General features: G+C 51.4%; 1 protein-coding gene across 2 annotated transcripts in view; it reads left to right on the top strand.

Annotated features, from left to right (window-relative positions):
* LOC141075716 (disintegrin and metalloproteinase domain-containing protein 33-like) overlaps positions 1-21,585 on the top strand; it is a 145,450-nt gene that overhangs the window by 120,306 nt on the left and 3,559 nt on the right. For both annotated transcript variants that reach the window (XM_073562866.1, XM_073562865.1), the window contains exons 7-20: positions 9,092-9,157; positions 10,939-11,010; positions 11,319-11,485; positions 12,080-12,164; positions 12,395-12,537; positions 12,946-13,123; positions 14,715-14,804; positions 14,924-15,119; positions 17,405-17,513; positions 17,922-18,126; positions 18,763-18,840; positions 18,974-19,082; positions 19,240-19,378; positions 21,321-21,423. In XM_073562866.1, the coding sequence (XP_073418967.1) occupies positions 9,092-9,157; positions 10,939-11,010; positions 11,319-11,485; positions 12,080-12,164; positions 12,395-12,537; positions 12,946-13,123; positions 14,715-14,804; positions 14,924-15,119; positions 17,405-17,513; positions 17,922-18,126; positions 18,763-18,840; positions 18,974-19,082; positions 19,240-19,378; positions 21,321-21,423 (1,740 nt within the window). The remainder of the gene's footprint in view (positions 1-9,091; positions 9,158-10,938; positions 11,011-11,318; positions 11,486-12,079; positions 12,165-12,394; positions 12,538-12,945; positions 13,124-14,714; positions 14,805-14,923; positions 15,120-17,404; positions 17,514-17,921; positions 18,127-18,762; positions 18,841-18,973; positions 19,083-19,239; positions 19,379-21,320; positions 21,424-21,585) is intronic.

Genomic DNA, 21,585 nt, shown 5'->3' with positions numbered 1-21,585 from the left:
GGACCCGCGGGGGCGTCAGTACATATCCAGCACCATTACCAGCAGCCCTGACCCGGAGCGCAGCCATATAGACTATATAGGACTAGGAGAGCCCCAGATAAGGACACTGAACCCGCGGGGGCGTCAGTACATATCCAGCACCATTACCAGCAGCCCTGACCCGGAGCGCAGCCATATAGACTATATAGGACTAGGAGAGCCCCAGATAAGGACACTGGACCCGCGGGGGCGTCAGTACATATCCAGCACCATTACCAGCAGCCCTGACCCAGAGCGCGGCCATATAGACTATATAGGAGTAGGAGAGCCCCAGATAAGGACACTGGACCCGCGGGGGCGTCAGTACATATCCAGCACCATTACCAGCAGCCCTGACCCGGAGCGTGGCCATATAGACTATATAGGACTAGGAGAGCCCCGGATAAGGACACTGGACCCGCGGGGCGTCAGTACATATCCAGCATCATTACCAGCAGCCCTGACCCGGAGCGTGGCCATATAGACTATATAGGACTAGGAGAGCCCCAGATAAGGACACTGGACCCGCGGGGGCGTCAGTACATATCCAGCATCATTACCAGCAGCCCTGACCCGGAGCGTGGCCATATAGACTATATAGGACTAGGAGAGCCCCAGATAAGGACACTGGACCCGCGGAGGCGTCAGTACATATCCAGCATCATTACCAGCAGCCCTGACCCGGAGCGTGGCCATATAGACTATATAGGACTAGGAGAGCCCCAGATAAGGACACTGGACCCGCGGGGGCGTCAGTACATATCCAGCATCATTACCAGCAGCCCTGACCCAGAGCATGGCCATATAGACTATATAGGACTAGGAGAGCCCCAGATAAGGACACTGGACCCGCGGGGGAGTCAGTACATATCCAGCACCATTACCAGCAGCCCTGACCCAGAGCATGGCCATATAGACTATATAGGACTAGGAGAGCCCCAGATAAGGACACTGGACCCGCGCGGGAGTCAGTACATATCCAGCACCATTACCAGCAGCCCTGACCCGGAGCATGGCCATATAGACTATATAGGACTAGGAGAGCCCCAGATAAGGACACTGGACCCGCGGGGGAGTCAGTACATATCCAGCACCATTACCAGCAGCCCTGACCCAGAGCACGGCCATATAGACTATATAGGACTAGGAGAGCCCCAGATAAGGACACTGGACCCGCGCGGGAGTCAGTACATATCCAGCACCATTACCAGCAGCCCTGACCCGGAGCGTGGCCATATAGACTATATAGGACTAGGAGAGCCCCAGATAAGGACACTGGACCCGCGGGGGCGTCAGTACATATCCAGCATCATTACCAGCAGCCCTGACCCAGAGCATGGCCATATAGACTATATAGGACTAGGAGAGCCCCAGATAAGGACACTGGACCCGCGGGGGAGTCAGTACATATCCAGCACCATTACCAGCAGCCCTGACCCAGAGCATGGCCATATAGACTATATAGGACTAGGAGAGCCCCAGATAAGGACACTGGACCCGCGGGGGCGTCAGTACATATCCAGCACCATTACCAGCAGCTCTGACCCAGAGCACGGCCATATAGACTATGTAGGACTAGGAGAGCCCCAGATAAGGACACTGGACCCGCGGGGGCGTCAGTACATATCCAGCACCATTACCAGCAGCCCTGACCCGGAGCGTGGCCATATAGACTATATAGGACTAGGAGAGCCCCAGATAAGGACACTGGACCCGCGCGGGAGTCAGTACATATCCAGCACCATTATCAGCAGCCCTGACCCGGAGCGTGGCCATATAGACTATATAGGAGTAGGAGAGCCCCAGATAAGGACACTGGACCCGCGCGGGAGTCAGTACATATCCAGCACCATTACCAGCAGCCCTGACCCGGAGCGCAGCCATATAGACTATATAGGACTAGGAGAGCCCCAGATAAGGACACTGGACCCGCGGGGGAGTCAGTACATATCCAGCACCATTACCAGCAGCCCTGACCCGGAGCGTGGCCATATAGACTATATAGGACTAGGAGAGCCCCAGATAAGGACACTGGACCCTCGGGGGCATCAGTACATATCCAGCACCATTACCAGCAGCCCTGACCCGGAGCGCAGCCATATAGACTATATAGGACTAGGAGAGCCCCAGATAAGGACACTGGACCCGCGGGGGAGTCAGTACATATCCAGCACCATTACCAGCAGCCCTGACCCGGAGCGTGGCCATATAGACTATATAGGACTAGGAGAGTCCCAGATAAGGACACTGGACCCGCGGGGGCGTCAGTACATATCCAGCACCATTACCAGCAGCCCTGACCCGGAGCGCAGCCATATAGACTATATAGGACTAGGAGAGCCCCAGATAAGGACACTGGACCCGCGGGGGAGTCAGTACATATCCAGCACCATTACCAGCAGCCCTGACCCGGAGCGTGGCCATATAGACTATATAGGAGTAGGAGAGCCCCAGATAAGGACACTGGACCCGCGGGGGCGTCAGTACATATCCAGCACCATTACCAGCAGCCCTGACCCGGAGCGCAGCCATATAGACTATATAGGACTAGGAGAGCCCCAGATAAGGACACTGGACCCGCGGGGGAGTCAGTACATATCCAGCACCATTACCAGCAGCCCTGACCCGGAGCGTGGCCATATAGACTATATAGGACTAGGAGAGCCCCAGATAAGGACACTGGACCCTCGGGGGCGTCAGTACATATCCAGCACCATTACCAGGAGCCCTGACCCAGAGCGCGGCCATATAGACTATATAGGACTAGGAGAGCCCCAGATAAGGACACTGGACCCGCGGGGGCGTCAGTACATATCCAGCATCATTACCAGCAGCCCTGACCCAGAGCGTGGCCATATAGACTATATAGGACTAGGAGAGCCCCAGATAAGGACACTGGACCCGCGGGGGCGTCAGTACATATCCAGCACCATTACCAGCAGCCCTGACCCGGAGCGCGGCCATATAGACTATATAGGACTAGGAGAGCCCCAGATAAGGACACTGGACCCTCGGGGGCGTCAGTACATATCCAGCACCATTACCAGGAGCCCTGACCCGGAGCGCGGCCATATAGACTATATAGGACTAGGAGAGCCCCAGATAAGGACACTGGACCCGCGGGGGCGTCAGTACATATCCAGCACCATTACCAGGAGCCCTGACCCGGAGCGCGGCCATATAGACTATATAGGACTAGGAGAGGGGCAGATAAGGACACTGGACCCTCGGGGGCGTCAGTACATATCCAGCACCATTACCAGGAGCCCTGACCCGGAGCGCGGCCATATAGACTATATAGGACTAGGAGAGCCCCAGATAAGGACACTGGACCCGCGGGGGCGTCAGTACATATCCAGCACCATTACCAGCAGCCCTGACCCAGAGCGTGGCCATATAGACTATATAGGACTAGGAGAGTCCCAGATAAGGACACTGGACCCGCGGGGCGTCAGTACATATCCAGCACCATTACCAGCAGCCCTGACCCAGAGCGCAGCCATATAGACTATATAGGACTAGGAGAGCCCCAGATAAGGACACTGGACCCGCGGGGGCGTCAGTACATATCCAGCACCATTACCAGCAGCCCTGACCCAGAGCGCGGCCATATAGACTATATAGGACTAGGAGAGCCCCAGATAAGGACACTGGACCCGCGGGGGCATCAGTACATATCCAGCACCATTACCAGCAGCCCTGACCTGGAGCGTGGCCATATAGACTATATAGGACTAGGAGAGCCCCAGATAAGGACACTGGACCCGCGGGGGCGTCAGTACATATCCAGCACCATTACCAGCAGCCCTGACCCAGAGCGCAGCCATATAGACTATATAGGACTAGGAGAGCCCCAGATAAGGACACTGGACCCGCGGGGGCGTCAGTACATATCCAGCACCATTACCAGCAGCCCTGACCCGGAGCGCGGCCATATAGACTATATAGGACTAGGAGAGCCCCAGATAAGGACACTGGACCCGCGGGGCGTCAGTACATATCCAGCACCATTACCAGCAGCCCTGACCCGGAGCGTGGCCATATAGACTATATAGGACTAGGAGAGCCCCAGATAAGGACACTGGACCCGCGCGGGAGTCAGTACATATCCAGCACCATTACCAGCAGCGCTGACCCGGAGCGTGGCCATATAGACTATATAGGACTAGGAGAGCCCCAGATAAGGACACTGGACCCGCGGGGGCGTCAGTACATATCCAGCACCATTACCAGCAGCCCTGACCCGGAGCACGGCCATATAGACTATATAGGACTAGGAGAGCCCCAGATAAGGACACTGGACCCGCGGGGGCGTCAGTACATATCCAGCACCATTACCAGCAGCCCTGACCCGGAGCACGGCCATATAGACTATATAGGACTAGGAGAGCCCCAGATAAGGACACTGGACCCGCGGGGCATCAGTACATATCCAGCACCATTACCAGCAGCCCTGACCCGGAGCGTGGCCATATAGACTATATAGGACTAGGAGAGCCCCAGATAAGGACACTGGACCCGCGCGGGAGTCAGTACATATCCAGCACCATTACCAGCAGCGCTGACCCGGAGCGCAGCCATATAGACTATATAGGAGTAGGAGAGCCCCAGATAAGGACACTGGACCCGCGGGGGCGTCAGTACATATCCAGCACCATTACCAGCAGCCCTGACCCGGAGCGTGGCCATATAGACTATATAGGACTAGGAGAGCCCCAGATAAGGACACTGGACCCGCGGGGGCGTCAGTACATATCCAGCACCATTACCAGCAGCCCTGACCCGGAGCGTGGCCATATAGACTATATAGGACTAGGAGAGCCCCAGATAAGGACACTGGACCCGCGGGGCATCAGTACATATCCAGCACCATTACCAGCAGCCCTGACCCGGAGCACGGCCATATAGACTATATAGGACTAGGAGAGCCCCAGATAAGGACACTGGACCCGCGCGGGAGTCAGTACATATCCAGCACCATTACCAGCAGCCCTGACCCGGAGCATGGCCATATAGACTATATAGGACTAGGAGAGCCCCAGATAAGGACCCTGGACCCGCGGGGCGTCAGTACATATCCAGCACCATTACCAGCAGCGCTGACCCGGAGCGCGGCCATATAGACTATATAGGAGTAGGAGAGCCCCGGATAAGGACACTGGACCCGCGGGGGCGTCAGTACATATCCAGCACCATTACCAGCAGCCCTGACCCAGAGCGCGGCCATATAGACTATATAGGAGTAGGAGAGCCCCAGATAAGGACACTGGACCCGCGGGGCGTCAGTACATATCCAGCACCATTACCAGCAGCCCTGACCCAGAGCGCGGCCATATAGACTATATAGGAGTAGGAGAGCCCCAGATAAGGACACTGGACCCGCGGGGGCGTCAGTACATATCCAGCACCATTACCAGCAGCCCTGACCCGGAGCGCAGCCATATAGACTATATAGGAGTAGGAGAGCCCCGGATAAGGACACTGGACCCGCGGGGGCGTCAGTACATATCCAGCACCATTACCAGCAGCCCTGAACCAGAGCGCGGCCATATAGACTATATAGGACTAGGAGAGCCCCAGATAAGGACACTGGACCCGCGGGGGCGTCAGTACATATCCAGCACCATTACCAGCAGCCCTGACCCGGAGCGTGGCCATATAGACTATATAGGACTAGGAGAGCCCCAGATAAGGACACTGGACCCGCGCGGGAGTCAGTACATATCCAGCACCATTACCAGCAGCCCTGACCTGGAGCGTGGCCATATAGACTATATAGGACTAGGAAAGCCCCAGATAAGGACACTGGACCCGCGGGGCGTCAGTACATATCCAGCACTATTCCCAGCAGCCCTGACCCGGAGCGCGGCCATATAGACTATATAGGACTAGGAGAGCCCCAGATAAGGACACTGGACCCGCGGGGGCGTCAGTACATATCCAGCACCATTACCAGCAGCCCTGACCCGGAGCGCAGCCATATAGACTATATAGGACTAGGAGAGCCCCAGATAAGGACACTGGACCCGCGGGGGCGTCAGTACATATCCAGCACCATTACCAGCAGCCCTGACCCGGAGCGTGGCCATATAGACTATATAGGACTAGGAGAGCCCCAGATAAGGACACTGGACCCGCGGGGCGTCAGTACATATCCAGCACCATTACCAGCAGCCCTGACCCGGAGCGCAGCCATATAGACTATATAGGACTAGGAGAGCCCCAGATAAGGACACTGGACCCGCGGGGCGTCAGTACATATCCAGCACCATTACCAGCAGCCCTGACCTGGAGCGTGGCCATATAGACTATATAGGACTAGGAAAGCCCCAGATAAGGACACTGGACCCGCGGGGCGTCAGTACATATCCAGCACTATTACCAGCAGCCCTGACCCGGAGCGCAGCCATATAGACTATATAGGACTAGGAGAGCCCCAGATAAGGACACTGGACCCGCGCGGGAGTCAGTACATATCCAGCACCATTACCAGCAGCCCTGACCCGGAGCACGGCCATATAGACTATATAGGAGTAGGAGAGCCCCAGATAAGGACACTGGACCCGCGCGGGAGTCAGTACATATCCAGCACCATTACCAGCAGCCCTAACCCGGAGCGCGGCCATATAGACTATATAGGACTAGGAGAGTCCCAGATAAGGACACTGGACCCGCGGGGCGTCAGTACATATCCAGCACCATTACCAGGAGCCCTGACCCGGAGCATGGCCATATAGACTATATAGGACTAGGAGAGCCGCAGATAAGGACACTGGACCCTCGGGGGCATCAGTACATATCCAGCACCATTACCAGCAGCCCTGACCCGGAGCGCGGCCATATAGACTATATAGGACTAGGAGAGTCCCAGATAAGGACACTGGACCCGCGGGGCGTCAGTACATATCCAGCACCATTACCAGGAGCCCTGACCCGGAGCATGGCCATATAGACTATATAGGACTAGGAGAGCCGCAGATAAGGACACTGGACCCGCGGGGGCGTCAGTACATATCCAGCACCATTACCAGCAGCCCTGACCCGGAGCGCGGCCATATAGACTATATAGGACTAGGAAAGCCCCAGATAAGGACACTGGACCCGCGGGGCGTCAGTACATATCCAGCACTATTACCAGCAGCCCTGACCCGGAGCGTGGCCATATAGACTATATAGGACTAGGAGAGCCCCAGATAAGGACACTGGACCCGCGCGGGAGTCAGTACATATCCAGCACCATTACCAGCAGCCCTGACCCGGAGCGTGGCCATATAGACTATATAGGACTAGGAGAGCCCCAGATAAGGACACTGGACCCGCGCGGGAGTCAGTACATATCCAGCACCATTACCAGCAGCCCTGACCCGGAGCATGGCCATATAGACTATATAGGACTAGGAGAGCCCCAGATAAGGACACTGGACCCGCGCGGGAGTCAGTACATATCCAGCACCATTACCAGCAGCCCTGACCCGGAGCATGGCCATATAGACTATATAGGACTAGGAGAGCCCCAGATAAGGACACTGGACCCGCGCGGGAGTCAGTACATATCCAGCACCATTACCAGCAGCCCTGACCCGGAGCACGGCCATATAGACTATATAGGACTAGGAGAGCCCCAGATAAGGACACTGGACCCGCGGGGGCATCAGTACATATCCAGCACCATTACCAGCAGCCCTGACCCGGAGCGCGGCCATATAGACTATATAGGACTAGGAGAGCCGCAGATAAGGACACTGGACCCGCGGGGGCGTCAGTACATATCCAGCACCATTACCAGCAGCCCTGACCCGGAGCGCGGCCATATAGACTATATAGGACTAGGAGAGCCCCAGATAAGGACACTGGACCCTCGGGGGCATCAGTACATATCCAGCACCATTACCAGCAGCCCTGACCCGGAGCGCGGCCATATAGACTATATAGGACTAGGAGAGCCCCAGATAAGGACACTGGACCCGCGCGGGAGTCAGTACATATCCAGCACCATTACCAGCAACCCTGACCCGGAGCGCGGCCATATAGACTATATAGGACTAGGAGAGCCCCAGATAAGGACACTGGACCCGCGCGGGAGTCAGTACATATCCAGCACCATTACCAGCAGCCCTGACCCGGAGTGCAGCCATATAGACTATATAGGACTAGGAGAGCCCCAGATAAGGACACTGGACCCGCGGGGGCGTCAGTACATATCCAGCACCATTACCAGCAACCCTGACCCGGAGCGCAGCCATATAGACTATATAGGACTAGGAGAGCCGCAGATAAGGACACTGGACCCTCAGGGGCGTCAGTACATATCCAGCACCATTACCAGCAGCCCTGACCCGGAGCGCAGCCATATAGACTATATAGGACTAGGAGAGGGGCAGATATGGACACTGGACCCGCGGGGGCGTCAGTACATATCCAGCACCATTACCAGCAGCCCTGACCCGAAGCTTGGCCATATAGACTATATAGGACTAGGAGAGGGGCAGATATGGACACTGGACCCGCGGGGGCGTCAGTACATATCCAGCACCATTACCAGCAGCCCTGACCCAGAGCGCGGCCATATAGACTATATAGGACTGGGAGAGGGGCAGATATGGACACTGGAGCCGCGGGGAGTCAGTACACATCCAGCACCATTACCAGCAGCCCTTACCCGGAGTTTGGCCTCTAGAGGTGAGAGTGCCATCTAGTGGTGGTTATATTATAGAAGATTTTCAGGAGCACACTTTATCGCCACCTCCTGGCCAAGTGCTAAAGTGTCTCTCTTTGTAAAGCCTTTAGAATGGGGATTGTTGCTGTGAAATCAACACTTACTTCTGATATCTGGCATCATGTACAATCTACACACATCCATGGGGAGGGGGTTATAACTAAAAGCTGCTGCTCACTAACCGAGGAGAAAAGAAAGCAGACAATCTCAAAACTATGAAAATGATTAAAAAAAGCCCCTTAACCATACTGTTAGATTTAATTACGTGTATTTCAGACATTAATGGCTCGCTATGTTAGTCGTTTTGCAATTTTATCACATGCAGCTGTATCCTAACTTATATTGCTCCTATTGCAGATGAAGAGGAATGTCTGGGGAGCTCAGAAGTACATGGAGCTGTATATTGTTGCTGACCACTCACTGGTGAGTTTATATCAATGCATGCCTTACTGAAATCTGAAACTTATGTAAGCCCAATATTTGTCTGTCCATCTTTTTCATTTATCCTTTCCTTTCCCTTTCTCTGATCCTACAATCTCATCCTGATATTGCCATGAAGTTCTGACTTCAGCTCATTCTTTCCAATTTGCCTTTATAGCCTTTCTGTTCCATTTTCCATATGTCTTAACTCTGTCACTGTATTTATTTTCAAGTATTGATTTGTTCGGGGGTATACTTGGACCCCATCGTTGTTCCATTTTTATTAACTTTGACTCAATCTTATGTAATTTATACAAGTTCCCTTTCCCATCCTTAACGGTTGTTATAATTGTTCAGCTTAGAGGGGGCAGTTCAGGCTTGGTGCTAGCCACCCCATTTAGCAGTCTAGGGGCTTCATGGTTTCACCTTCTAACTCCAAAAAAATTGAGTTCTGGTCTTTGCTGAAGAAATCCTCATGTTCTGTTTCAAAAATAACTTCTGACCGGTGGAGTGAGCCGAGGGCAAATATTACTGCAAAAAATAAAGAGAGGGGGAGCGCACTAAGGCGGTAAATGAGGGACACCAGCGTGTTTAACAAAGGTAATCCACTCACCCGATGTGGTTGTGAAGGGTCACAACCACCTAAGGAAGTTTTAGCCGCAGCAGATCCCGGGATGCAGATAAAACAATAGAGAAGAGAAAAGCCGGGGTTCGTCCGCGCTAGGGCAAATATTAACATTGCCAGAGCAGTACAAAAGAGTGGGACAGGCACAGAAATAGTTTCAAATACATATTCAGGGGAAGGTAAGTCCAGCGGGTTAGGTGGAAGGAATGGACAGGGAGTGCTAGTATTAGAGTAACATAGTAGGTCAAATCAGAGTGGCCACTCAAAGGTAAATCTAAGAGAAGAGTCAAGAATGAGCTGTCAGAGCACCATTATAATAGTCTAATAGGCCTCCATTGTAGTAAAGAAATACCATAGCTGGCATAGAGTGAATGACATAGGGAACTTAAGTACGCATCATAGGGCCACGATTGGCAGCTGAACCTACCGGATTATTGCTCTGCTGATGAGCCCTTCATATTGGCTGGTCAAACAGTCCCTGTATTGTTTATTAATGCTGCCAGCCATCCTATACATTGGGACCCCATTAGTTGAATCGTTCCATTTTAAACAAGCTCTCTTTTTCCTCCTTGTAGCACTGATCTGTTTGTACCCATCCTCTTACTATCCATGTTTGTCCCCTCTCTATTACATACCGATTGGCTGTTGAAATATTTAGGGTCTCTATTGTTGTTCTTTTCTATGATTTCTTTCTAAATTTTCTATATATAAATTTTCGGAGAAGCATTTATCGCCTTATATTTTGAGTTTCTCTCTTCAAAAACGAACTATTATAATTGTTTCTTGGACAATTTAAAAACCCTATTGCTGTCCTTTTTAAAAAAAAAAAAATTAAAACTTGCAATTTTTCACAAAATTTTTCTGTTTCTGGTAATTCTGGACTTTTTTCCTTTTATACTAATTATTTTCTTGTCTATATATGTCTTTCTAGTTTTTGGATAGTTAAGGGACCCATTGCGGTCCCTTTTTTTCTTTAACTTTTTTATTAAAGTGTTCCTGATCTTAAATCATTAACGTATTTTTACTTTACATCGATGTAATCAATGTGAAATAGTCAAATGTTAAAACTTCTATTAGATACTTTGCGTTATTACGTGGAATACAATGATTTTAGTGTTAACAGACCTAATAATCTAAGTAATATTTGATTGTTTTACAGTACTTAAAACAAAATAAGGATCTGGGGCAAACAAAACAACGCATCAAAGAGATTGCCAACTTTGTTGATAAGGTGAGTCCAGAGCCATGGTTTATGGGCCCATTAAAGGGGAAGTGGTATATATCACATGCTACTCTGGATATCTGGAGAATGCAAAGCTAAACAGTTCTACGGGTCATTGTTTAGACTTTTAGCTGACCATAGCTGAGTATGTCTGCAGACTGTCTATAAAAAAACACATGAAGGGATTGACTTAGCATGCATGTTTATTTTAAAAGGGAGAGCGATAAGCAGCTGGCAGACGAGTCTGGCATGAGATAGACATTCCCTCCGCTCTGGGTTGTAGCAGTAACTATTTCGCTCTGTTTGTTCCTGAACAGTTTTACATGTCCGTGAACATCAAAATTGCTCTCATCGGCCTGGAGGTATGGACCGAGAGAGACCTGTGTGACATCCATGTTGATGCCAACGAAAGTCTGAGATCTTTCCTCACCTGGAAGCAAAAACTAAAAAACAAGAAAAAGCACGATAACGCCCAGCTGATCACGTGAGTATGAAATCATCGCCTCGTATGTCACTCGGCACCATTATTACTGTCATCAAGGTGGCCGAATCCAGCTCTGATCGCTTCTGTTAACCCTTTAAGTACCGTGCGATCGTGCCCAACTCGATTGTGCCTCAATTCAATGGAAGTCTTCAAACAGAGGCTGGACAGACATCTAACTGGGATGATTTAGCGAATCCTGCTTTGAGCAGGGGGTTGGACCAGATGGCCCAGGAGGTCCCTTCCAACTCTACGATTCTATGATTCTATGATTCAATTACCCACACTGATAACGCCGTAAAAACAGAACCCAAGAAAATGACAATATTACTTGTTTTCATCATTTCACCTCATTTAGAATTTTTTTAGTACATTATATGGTAAAGTGAATGGAATCAATCAAAATTGCAACTCGTCCTGCGAAAAAGAAGCCCTCATATGATGTAGAAAAATCATGGCTATTTACAGAAGGGCAAACATGAAAATTGTGTGCTTAAAGGGTTAAGGAGCTGGGTAAATCTCAGATTTTGTAACCTTTTCTCTATAAATGCTCTGTACATATATGTTGTTAACTATTTATGTGTGTGTCCCTTTAAGGGGTGTGACCTTCAAAGGAACGACCATTGGGATGGCTCCCCTGGAGGGGATGTGCACTGCAGATAATTCAGGGGGAGTCAGTATGGTAAGTACATGCCATTATGTTAGTATTTCATCCTTAATTATTTCTACCTTATTAAATATTTTATCCTTTGGCCCCGCCCCCGAGGAGCTTCAATGTGATCAGCTATTGGAGAAGAGTAACATACATTGGTATTGTGCAATCCTCTAACTCATCTCGTGTGCGGAGGCTGTGTCAGCATTGAGGTTCTGGGGTTTTACATCTTGTGAAAATTCATTGCCAATGAATTCTAGGACCACTCTGAGCTGGCGATTGGAGCGGCGGCCACCATGGCTCATGAGATCGGACATAACTTTGGGTTGAGTCATGACAAGGAGCACTGCTGTGTAGAGGCCACTCCTGAACAAGGAGGATGCATCATGGCGGCCGCCACCGGGTGAGTGAGGATGTCTGACCTCCACCCCGCAGTGTGACTAACATCGTAGCCCTGTGGCCCCGAATTACCCGCCCCTGCGGAGTCTGACCACCGCCCAGCAGTGTGACTAACATCGTAGCCCTGGGGCCCCTGATTACCCGCCCCTGCGGAGTCTGACCTCCGCCTCGCAGTGTGAATAACATCGTAGCCCTGTGGCCCCGAATTACCCGCCCCTGCGGAGTCTGACCACCGCCCAGCAGTGTGACTAACATCGTAGCCCTGATTACCCGCCCCTGCGGAGTCTGACCACCGCCCAGCAGTATGACTAACATCGTAGCCCTGGGGCCCCTGATTACCCGCCCCTGCAGAGCCTGACCTCCGCCCCGCAGTGTGACTCCATGGATCAGTGTCGCCTTTCTGCTTTTCCAGACACCCCTTCCCTCGTAAGTTCAGCTCGTGCAGCCAGCAGCAGCTGCGCAGTTACTTCCAGAAGGGCGGCGGGATGTGCCTGTTCAACATGCCGGACACCAAGGACCTGGTGATGGCGAAGAAGTGCGGGAACGGCTTCCTGGAGGAGGGCGAGCAGTGCGACTGTGGGGAGCCTGAGGTGCATCCGTCTCATGTGGGGGGGTCTCTCCTCTCTGTAGGGGGTCTCTCCTCTCTACAGGAGGTCTCACCTTTCTGTAGGGGTCTCACGTTCCTGTAGGGGGTCTCACCTCTTTGTAGGGAATCTTAGCTTTCTGTAGGGGGTCTCATCTTTCTGTAGCTGGTCTCAACTCTGTAGGGGGTCTGGTCTTTCTGTAGGCAGGGTCTCACTTTTCTGTAAGGGGGTCTCACGTTCCTGTAGAGGGTCTCACCTCTCTGTTGGGGGTCTCACATTCCTGTAGGGGGTCTCACTTTTCTGTAGGGGGTCTCATGTTCCTGTAGGGGGTCTCACGTTCCTATAGGGGTCTCACCTCTCTGTAAAGGGGTCTCACCTCTCTGTAGGGGGTCTCATGTTCCTGTAAGGGAGTCTCACCTCTCTGTAGGGGGTCTCACCTCTCTGTAGGGGGTCTCACGTTCCTGTAGGGGGTCTCACGTTCCTGTAGGGGCTCTCACCTCTCTGTAGGAGGTCTCATGTTCCTGTAGGGGGTCTCACGTTCCTGTAGGGGGTCTCACCTCTTTGTAGGGGGTCTCACCTCTCTGTAGGAGGTCTGGTCTTTCTGTAGGCAGGGTCTCATGTTCCTGTAGGAGGTCTCACGTTCCTGTAAGGGGGTCTCACCTTTCTGTAAGGGGGTCTCATGTTCCTGTAGGGGGTCTCACCTCTTTGTAGGGGGTCTCACCTCTCTGTAGGGGGTCTCACTTTCCTGTAGGGGGTCTCATGTTCCTGTAAGGGGGTCTCACCTCTCTGTAGGGGGTCTCACCTCTGTAGGGGGGTCTCATGTTCCTGTAAAGGGGTCTCACCTCTCTGTAGGGGGTATAACCTCTCTGTAGGGGGTCTCACGTTCCTGTAGGGGGTCTCACCTCTCTGTAGGGGGTCTCACTTTCCTGTAGGGGGTCTCACGTTCCTGTAAGGGGGTCTCACCTCTCTGTAGGGGGTCTCACCTCTCTGTAGTGGGTCTCATGTTCCTGTAAGGGGGTCTCACCTCTCTGTAGGGGGTCTCACCTCTCTGTAGGGGGTCTCACGTTCCTGTAGGGGGTCTCACCTCTCTGTAGGGGGTCTTACGTTCCTGTAGGGGGTCTTACCTCTCTGTAGGGGGTCTCGCCTCTCTGTAGGGGGTCTCATGTTTCTGTAGGGGGTCTCACGTTTCTGTAGGGGGTCTCACCTCTCTGTAGGGGGTCTTACGTTCCTGTAGGGGTCTCTCCTTTCTGTAAGGGAGTATCACGTTCCTGTAGGGGGTTCTTACCTCTCTGTAGGGGGTCTTGCGTTCTTGTAGGGGGTGTCACGTTCCTGTAAGGGGGTCTCACCTCTGTGTAGGGGGTCTCACCTGTTTGTAGGGGGTCTCACGTTCCTGTAGGGGTCTCTCCTTTTTATAGGGCGGTCTCTCCTTTCTGTAGGGGTCTCGCTCTGGTGGGGGGGTCTCACCTCTCTGTAGGGGGTCTCATGTTCCTGTAGGGGGTCTTCCGTTCCTGTAGGGGTCTCTCCTTTTTATAGGGTGGTCTCTCCTTTCTGTAGGGGCCTCGTCCTAGCGCGCGCTGACACAATATGTCTCCTGCAGGAATGCACCAATCCGTGCTGTAACGCCGTAGACTGCACCCTGAAGGCCGGCGCCCAGTGCGCCCATGGAGACTGCTGCCAGGACTGCAAGGTGCGGTGACGCCCGGACCAGATACCACCGCCGGCCGCGCACAACGGACTGCAATATGGCGGATAAAGGTTCTAGAAACCGCGACATCAGCTAACCAACTCTTCTCTTCTTATCAATAGCTAACATCTGCCGGGACCCTCTGCCGCGAGAAGTCGGGGGCTTGTGACCTGCCCGAGTTCTGCCGAGGAGACGCGGCCTTCTGCCCGGCCAATGTGTACATGCTGGACGGCTCTCCCTGCGCCTACGGCGAGGCGTACTGTATGAACGGCATGTGTCTGACACACGGCCAGCAATGTGTGCACCTGTGGGGCGCAGGTATACAGCGAGTAACGCCGGATATACTGTATGCGGGGGCGATCGGGGGGTCCGGGGAGGTAATGCCGATATCTGGGGATAGTGATAACTCTGCTCCTATCCCAAAGACTACATACATTACTGATCCTATACTATACTCCAGAGCTGCACTCACTATTCTACTGGTGCAGTCACTGTGTACATACATTACATTACTGATCCTGAGTTACATCCTGTATTATACTCCAGAGCTGCACTCACTACTCTGCTGGTGCAGTCACTGTGTACATACATTACATTACTGATCCTGAGTTACATCCTGTATTATACCCCAGAGCTGCACTCACTATTCTACTGGTGCTGTCACTGTGTACATACATTACATTACTGATCCTGCGTTACATCCTGTATTATACTCCAGAGCTGCACTCACTATTCTGCTGGTACAGTCACTGTGTACATACATTACATTACTGATCCTGAGTTACATCCTGTATTATACTCCAGAGCTGCACTCACTATTCTGCTGGTGCAGTCACTGTGTACATACATTACATTACTGATCCTGAGTTACATCCTGTATTATACCCCAGAGCTGCACTCACTATTCTACTGGTGCAGTCACTGTGTACATACATTACATTACTGATCCTGAGTTACATCCAGTATTATACTCCAGAGCTGCACTCACTACTCTGCTGGTGCAGTCACTGTGTACATACATTACATTACTGATCCTGAGTTACATCCTGTATTATACCCCAGAGCTGCACTCACTATTCTACTGGTGCAGTCACTGTGTACATACATTACATTACTGATCCTGCGTTACATCCTGTATTATACCTCAGAGCTGCACTCACTATTCTGCTGGTGCAGTCACTGTGTACATACATTACATTACTGATCCTGGGTTACATCCTGTATTATACCCCAGAGCTGCACTCACTATTCTGCTGGTGCAGTCACTGTGTACATACATTACATTACTGATCCTGGGTTACATCCTGTATTATACTCCAGAGCTGCACTCACGATTCTGCTGGTGCAGTCACTGTGTACATACATTACATTACTGATCCTGAGTTACACCCTGTATTATACCTCAGAGCTACACTCACTATTCTGCTGGTGCGGTCACTGTGTACATACATTACTGTTCCTGAGTTACATCCTGTATTATACTCCAGAGCTGCACTCACTATTCTGCTGGTGCAGTCACTGTGTACATACATTACTGATCCTGAGTTACATCCTTTATTATACTCCAGAGCTGCACTCAATATTCTGCTGGTGCAGTCACTGTGTACATACACTACATTACTGATCCTGAGTTACCTCCTGTATTATACCCCAGAGCTGCACTCACTATTCTGCTGGTGCAGTCACTGTGTACATACATTACATTACTGATCCTGAGTTACATCCTGTATTATACTCCAGAGCTGCGCTCACTATTCTGCTGGTGCAGTCACTGTGTACATACATTACATTACTGATCCTGAGTTACATCCTGTATTATACTACAGAGCTGCACTCACTATTCTGCTGGTGCAGTCACTGTGTACATACAGTACATTACTGATCCTGAGTTACATCCTGTATTATACCCCAGAGCTGCACTCACTATTCTGCTGGTGCTGTCACTGTGTACATACATTACATTACTGATCCTGAGTTACATCCTGTATTATACCCCAGAGCTGCACTCACTATTCTGCTGGTGCTGTCACTGTGTACATACATTACATTACTGATCCTGAGTTACCTCCTGTATTATACTCCAGAGCTGCACTCACTATTCTGCTGGTGCAGTCACTGTGTACATACATTACATTACTGATCCTGAGTTACATCCTGTATTATACTCCAGAGCTGCACTCACTATTCTGCTGGTGCAGTCACTGTGTACATACATTACATTACTGATCCTGAGTTACCTCCTGTATTATACCCCAGAGCTGCACTCACTATTCTGCTGGTGCAGTCACTGTGTACATACATTACATTACTGACCCTGCACTGATCCTGGGTGACCTCCTGTGACTGGCCTCCTGTGATTGGCCTCCTGTGATTGGCCTCCGGTGATTGGCCTCCTGTGATTGGCCTCCGGTGATTGGTCTCCGGTGATTGGTCTCCTGCAGTTCTCTGCTCTTGGCTTTGGGTAGTACAGGACTCTGCGGATCCATCTCTGGATCGGTGGATTCGCGTCTGGTGTCTCCTCCGGCCTCAGATTCCTCATCTCCAGTAGAGCATGAGTTGGTGATTGACTTCTCCATCTTGATCTTCTCCCGGTTCCTCCTCAGGCGCGCGGCCGGCACAGGACATCTGCTTCATTGACGTGAACAAGGCCGGGGATAAATACGGGAACTGCGGAAAAGACGCCCAGGGGAAGTTCATCAGGTGTAAACCCAAGTGAGTGACCCTCAGTAATGAGCGAGGGTGGACAGCCGAGCCCCCAGAAGGCACGGTGCACCCAAAGCCTCCGCATCCCACCTCTCCTGGTGCAGCCATGGAGTCAGGGCCCCCCACGTCGTCTGGTGACGGACCCCAAGAGAAAACTCTACCATGGGGGCAGACAATACAAGGAGGTCAAATGTTCCAGAGAAGAGGAAAGTGAAGAACAGTGAAGAGATGACAGACGATGTGATAAGACATAGGGGTCGTCAGATGCGCCGAGGATCGGTCATGGTTGTCAGGCAGGCGCAGCATCACAAATGTATTTCAGTGGTCAGACTCGACGATTTTTGACAATGGTATGAAGGTTTCATTTATGGAAATTGCAGCAAAATCTACAGATTTTTCTTTTTTTTTTTGTTACAGAGATGCCAAATGTGGAAAAATCCAGTGTGAGAGCAGCGCCCAGAAGCCCAAACACGAGAACACCGTGTCCATGGACACCACCATCCAGATCAATGGGCACGAGGTGAAGTGTCGCGGCACACACTCCTACTCTGTGCAGGAAGAAGAAGGAGACTCCTCCGACCCTGGGCTGGTGATGACAGGCACCAAGTGTGGCGATGGCATGGTGAGTCCACGTGGCTGTGGCACAGGGTCCATGATCTCCTTCAGGATCGTGTCTACACTGTGCACATTGTGGTTCTGCTGGGTCCTGGCGTTCGTGTGGGCACCTCATGTACCTCCATAAGGGCTGGCATCAGGATATAGTCAGGCCAGAAGACAAGTCAGTGGTGGTGGCAGTGTGACGGGTGGGTCATGTGGATGTGACACTTGTACGGTTCCCATGCATGACGGTGGGATTCCTGCAATGCCATCTTTAGTAGGTTAATGGCCAGCCAGGAATGATCTGAGGATCTAGGTGATGACTTATCCCCAGATCTCAGGCGATCGATCACCTGTGGGATCTGCTCCATCCACACATCTTTGCCATTGGATTAATTGTCATGGGAACTGAGGATTGGGCAGTTGAAAACCCCCAACCTTGAGCGTCTTTCTCCATTTTTCACCCCTGGGGTTCTCCTGGAGGCCTCATTCCCTCGTTGTCATTGTTCTGTTCTTTCTTTCTGACCTCCAGCGTCTTTTCTTTTCTCCATGATGTGAACGTTTCATATTCCTGGTAATATCTTATGGATGACCCTTTTTCTATCTGGGTGAGTATTCTGCAGTAGACCCCGTGTGACGATGCTCTCGCCTCTCCTTCTAGGTGTGTAAGGATCGCCAATGCCAGAACGCTTCCTTCTTCGAATGGGATAAATGTATAGCGCGATGCAATGGGCACGGGGTGAGTCCTCGGAAAAGTGACCAGTGCAAAGAAACCACAACCAGTACCAAATGCAAAGGCTAAAAACAAGTCCAGACCTAATGCTTTTCACAGCTGAGGGTTTGTTACTGACTGGTTCTTCACCCTTCTCTAGGTGTGCAACAGTAAAGGAAACTGCCATTGTAACGCAGGCTGGGGCCCTCCATACTGTGAAACATCTGGTGATGGGGGAAGCATTGACAGTGGACCAGTCCCGGACGACTGTGAGTTAGTCCATGGGGATATATGTGTTGTCTCAGTTCTGCTTCATTATGTTCCATCATTGCCATCATTAATATCAGGAGCCACCACCGAGGTGGAGACCATGTCTGACTACACTGAAGTCCACCCTCCTGTGACATATTATGTTTCCCTCGACAGTCCAAGAAGGTCTCATCGTCTTCCTGCTCCTCCTCTTCCTCGTCATCCTTCCTCTCATTGGATTTGGGATGTACTATTGGTACAGAAAACCAGATTCTCAACTGAAGAAATGGGTTAACAAGAGCAGAGCGAAGTGCAGGTGAGTGGATGTGAAGGACATTATCTATGCAACTGCAGCACAACACAGGGCAGCAGCCGTGGGTGAGGCACTCGTCTTCTCCTGTCCGCACCAGTGCACTGCATGAAAGAGTGGGTCATGGCTGGGTGTTGGTGCTGTGAAGGCCTTACGCTCTTGAAGGCCACCTGTAGTTTGTGATGTTGTTGCTGTGAGGACCTTACGCCTTTGAAGGCCACCTGTAGTCGGTGGTGTTGGTGCTGTGAGGACCTTTCACCCTTGAAGGCCACCTGTAGTCGGTGGTGTTGGTGCTGTGAGGGCCTTACGCTCACGAAGGCCACCTGTAGTTGGTGGTGTTGGTGATGTGAGGGACTTATGCCCGTAAAGGCCACCTGTAGTCGGTGGTGTTGGTGCTGTGAGGGCCTTACGCCCACGAAGGCCACCTGTAGTTGGTGGTGTTGGTGATGTGAGGGACTTATGCCCGGAAAGGCCACCTGTAGTCGATGGTGTTGGTGCTGTGAGGGCCTTACGCCCAGGCAGGCTGCCTGTAGTCGGTGGTGTTGGTGCTGTGAGGACCTTACACCCTTGAAGGCCACCTGTAGTCGGTGGTGTTGGTGCTGTGAGGGACTTATGCCCGTAAAGGCCACCTGTAGTCGGTGGTGTTGGTGCTGTGAGGGCCTTACACCCTTGAAGACCACTTGTAGTTGGTGGTGTTGGTACTGTGAGGGCCACCTGTAGTCGATGGTGTTGGCCAGTGAGGATCATAGGTTTCAGAGTCTTTTTTACGAAATTCAGACTTGCTAAGGGTTGTGTACAAGGGGCAGCGGGCACAAAGTCTTATGGACGTTTCCTTCACAGTGTAAAGCATTTTCACACACACAGTATCATCCCAGGGGCGGTGAAGCACACAGTTTCATCCTACTTCGGCACAGCCTAGCATGTGGCCACAGTCCTGTTCAGCCAGTCTCTCTACATCCTCAGTGGCTTCACGTTCTGTTTCTTCCACTACTGGTGCCCTGGATCCACCGCTCGCGACCTCCACTAGTCCCACGAAACTCAGTCATGTTTAGGTTAATTACCTTTAGCGTTTTGCAAGCTCAGGGCTTCTTGTGACACGCCATCCTTTCCATGGACCATTGTAAGGAGTAAGGCCCCTTTGTTCTGCTTTCAGACAGTTCCAGATCACACTACTCTCTTGTCCCTGAGGCTTCTTTTCTTAGTATTTCACCCAAACGGTAGCAATGCTCACAGACACTTCCAACTTTTACTTGAACTTGTCCATGTTTGACTATCTAACATGAAGCAGTCACTTGCCCTAACACTAAGCTCCTCCCTCTATGGGCTAGTACCAAACATTAACACTATCCTTACCCTATTGTCGCTACCTATCTACAGTCACTTGTGTCCTAAGCCCTGACCTATGTCTTACCATAAGCTTATTCTATTCTGTGCATTAATAACATTACTTATCGTATATTACACCGTAACATATCACATGACACAATGTATGTGTATACAAGACATGCAAGCCATGTTACACACAATGCGATTGGTGTCTTCAGGGCAAGGAACACAACAGTACAGTCTACACCCCTTACATATCCTCACCATCCATAGAAGTGCAAGTCTCCCCATGATGGGATGCCTCTGTTGGGGTAGGAGCTATGTCCTAATCACATTTGGGTTTTCAGAACCAATGGGAACCTGGCACATGGAGGACTGGTGCCCAGCTGTTCTTGAATGTGACCAATTCTTGTGGTGCTGGTGACTGAGTGTCGTAGAGTTTTCTCTTGGAGAAGCTCCTTGTCCTCCCATTGTCTTCTTCACGTAGGACAGTTCTCCGCAGGGTCTTCATTTCACATTTGTGCTTCGGGAGCTCTGACATCTGGCATGTGTCCTCGGCCTCAATAAACCTTTCTACATATTTACTATGAGCTTTCTCCATAGTTGTCTTGTCATTTTACAGAATGGGGACAGGTCATCGTCAGCAGCCAGGTAGAGGACACGCCAGCACCATCTTCACCCAGCACAGTTTTCCACCTCCAGCTGCATCTCAAGCAGCACAAAAGGTAACGTTGGGATGCTCCTTTACTTATCGCGGAACCCAGGCATTTTACAATCTGTCCACAGTTCTGGGCTTGGGGTAAGCTGAGATCCCAGCGTCTCTTATGTATAATGCCGTCAATCAATTTTCCTCTTCCCGTCACACCGCTGCCTGTCCACTTTTCGGT

This window comes from Dendrobates tinctorius, unplaced genomic scaffold (assembly GCF_039654945.1).
Source record: "Dendrobates tinctorius isolate UK_male_01 unplaced genomic scaffold, ASM3965494v1 ptg000367l, whole genome shotgun sequence".
NCBI lineage: Eukaryota > Metazoa > Chordata > Amphibia > Anura > Dendrobatidae > Dendrobates > Dendrobates tinctorius.
This window is presented reverse-complemented; position numbering and strand designations above follow the sequence as displayed.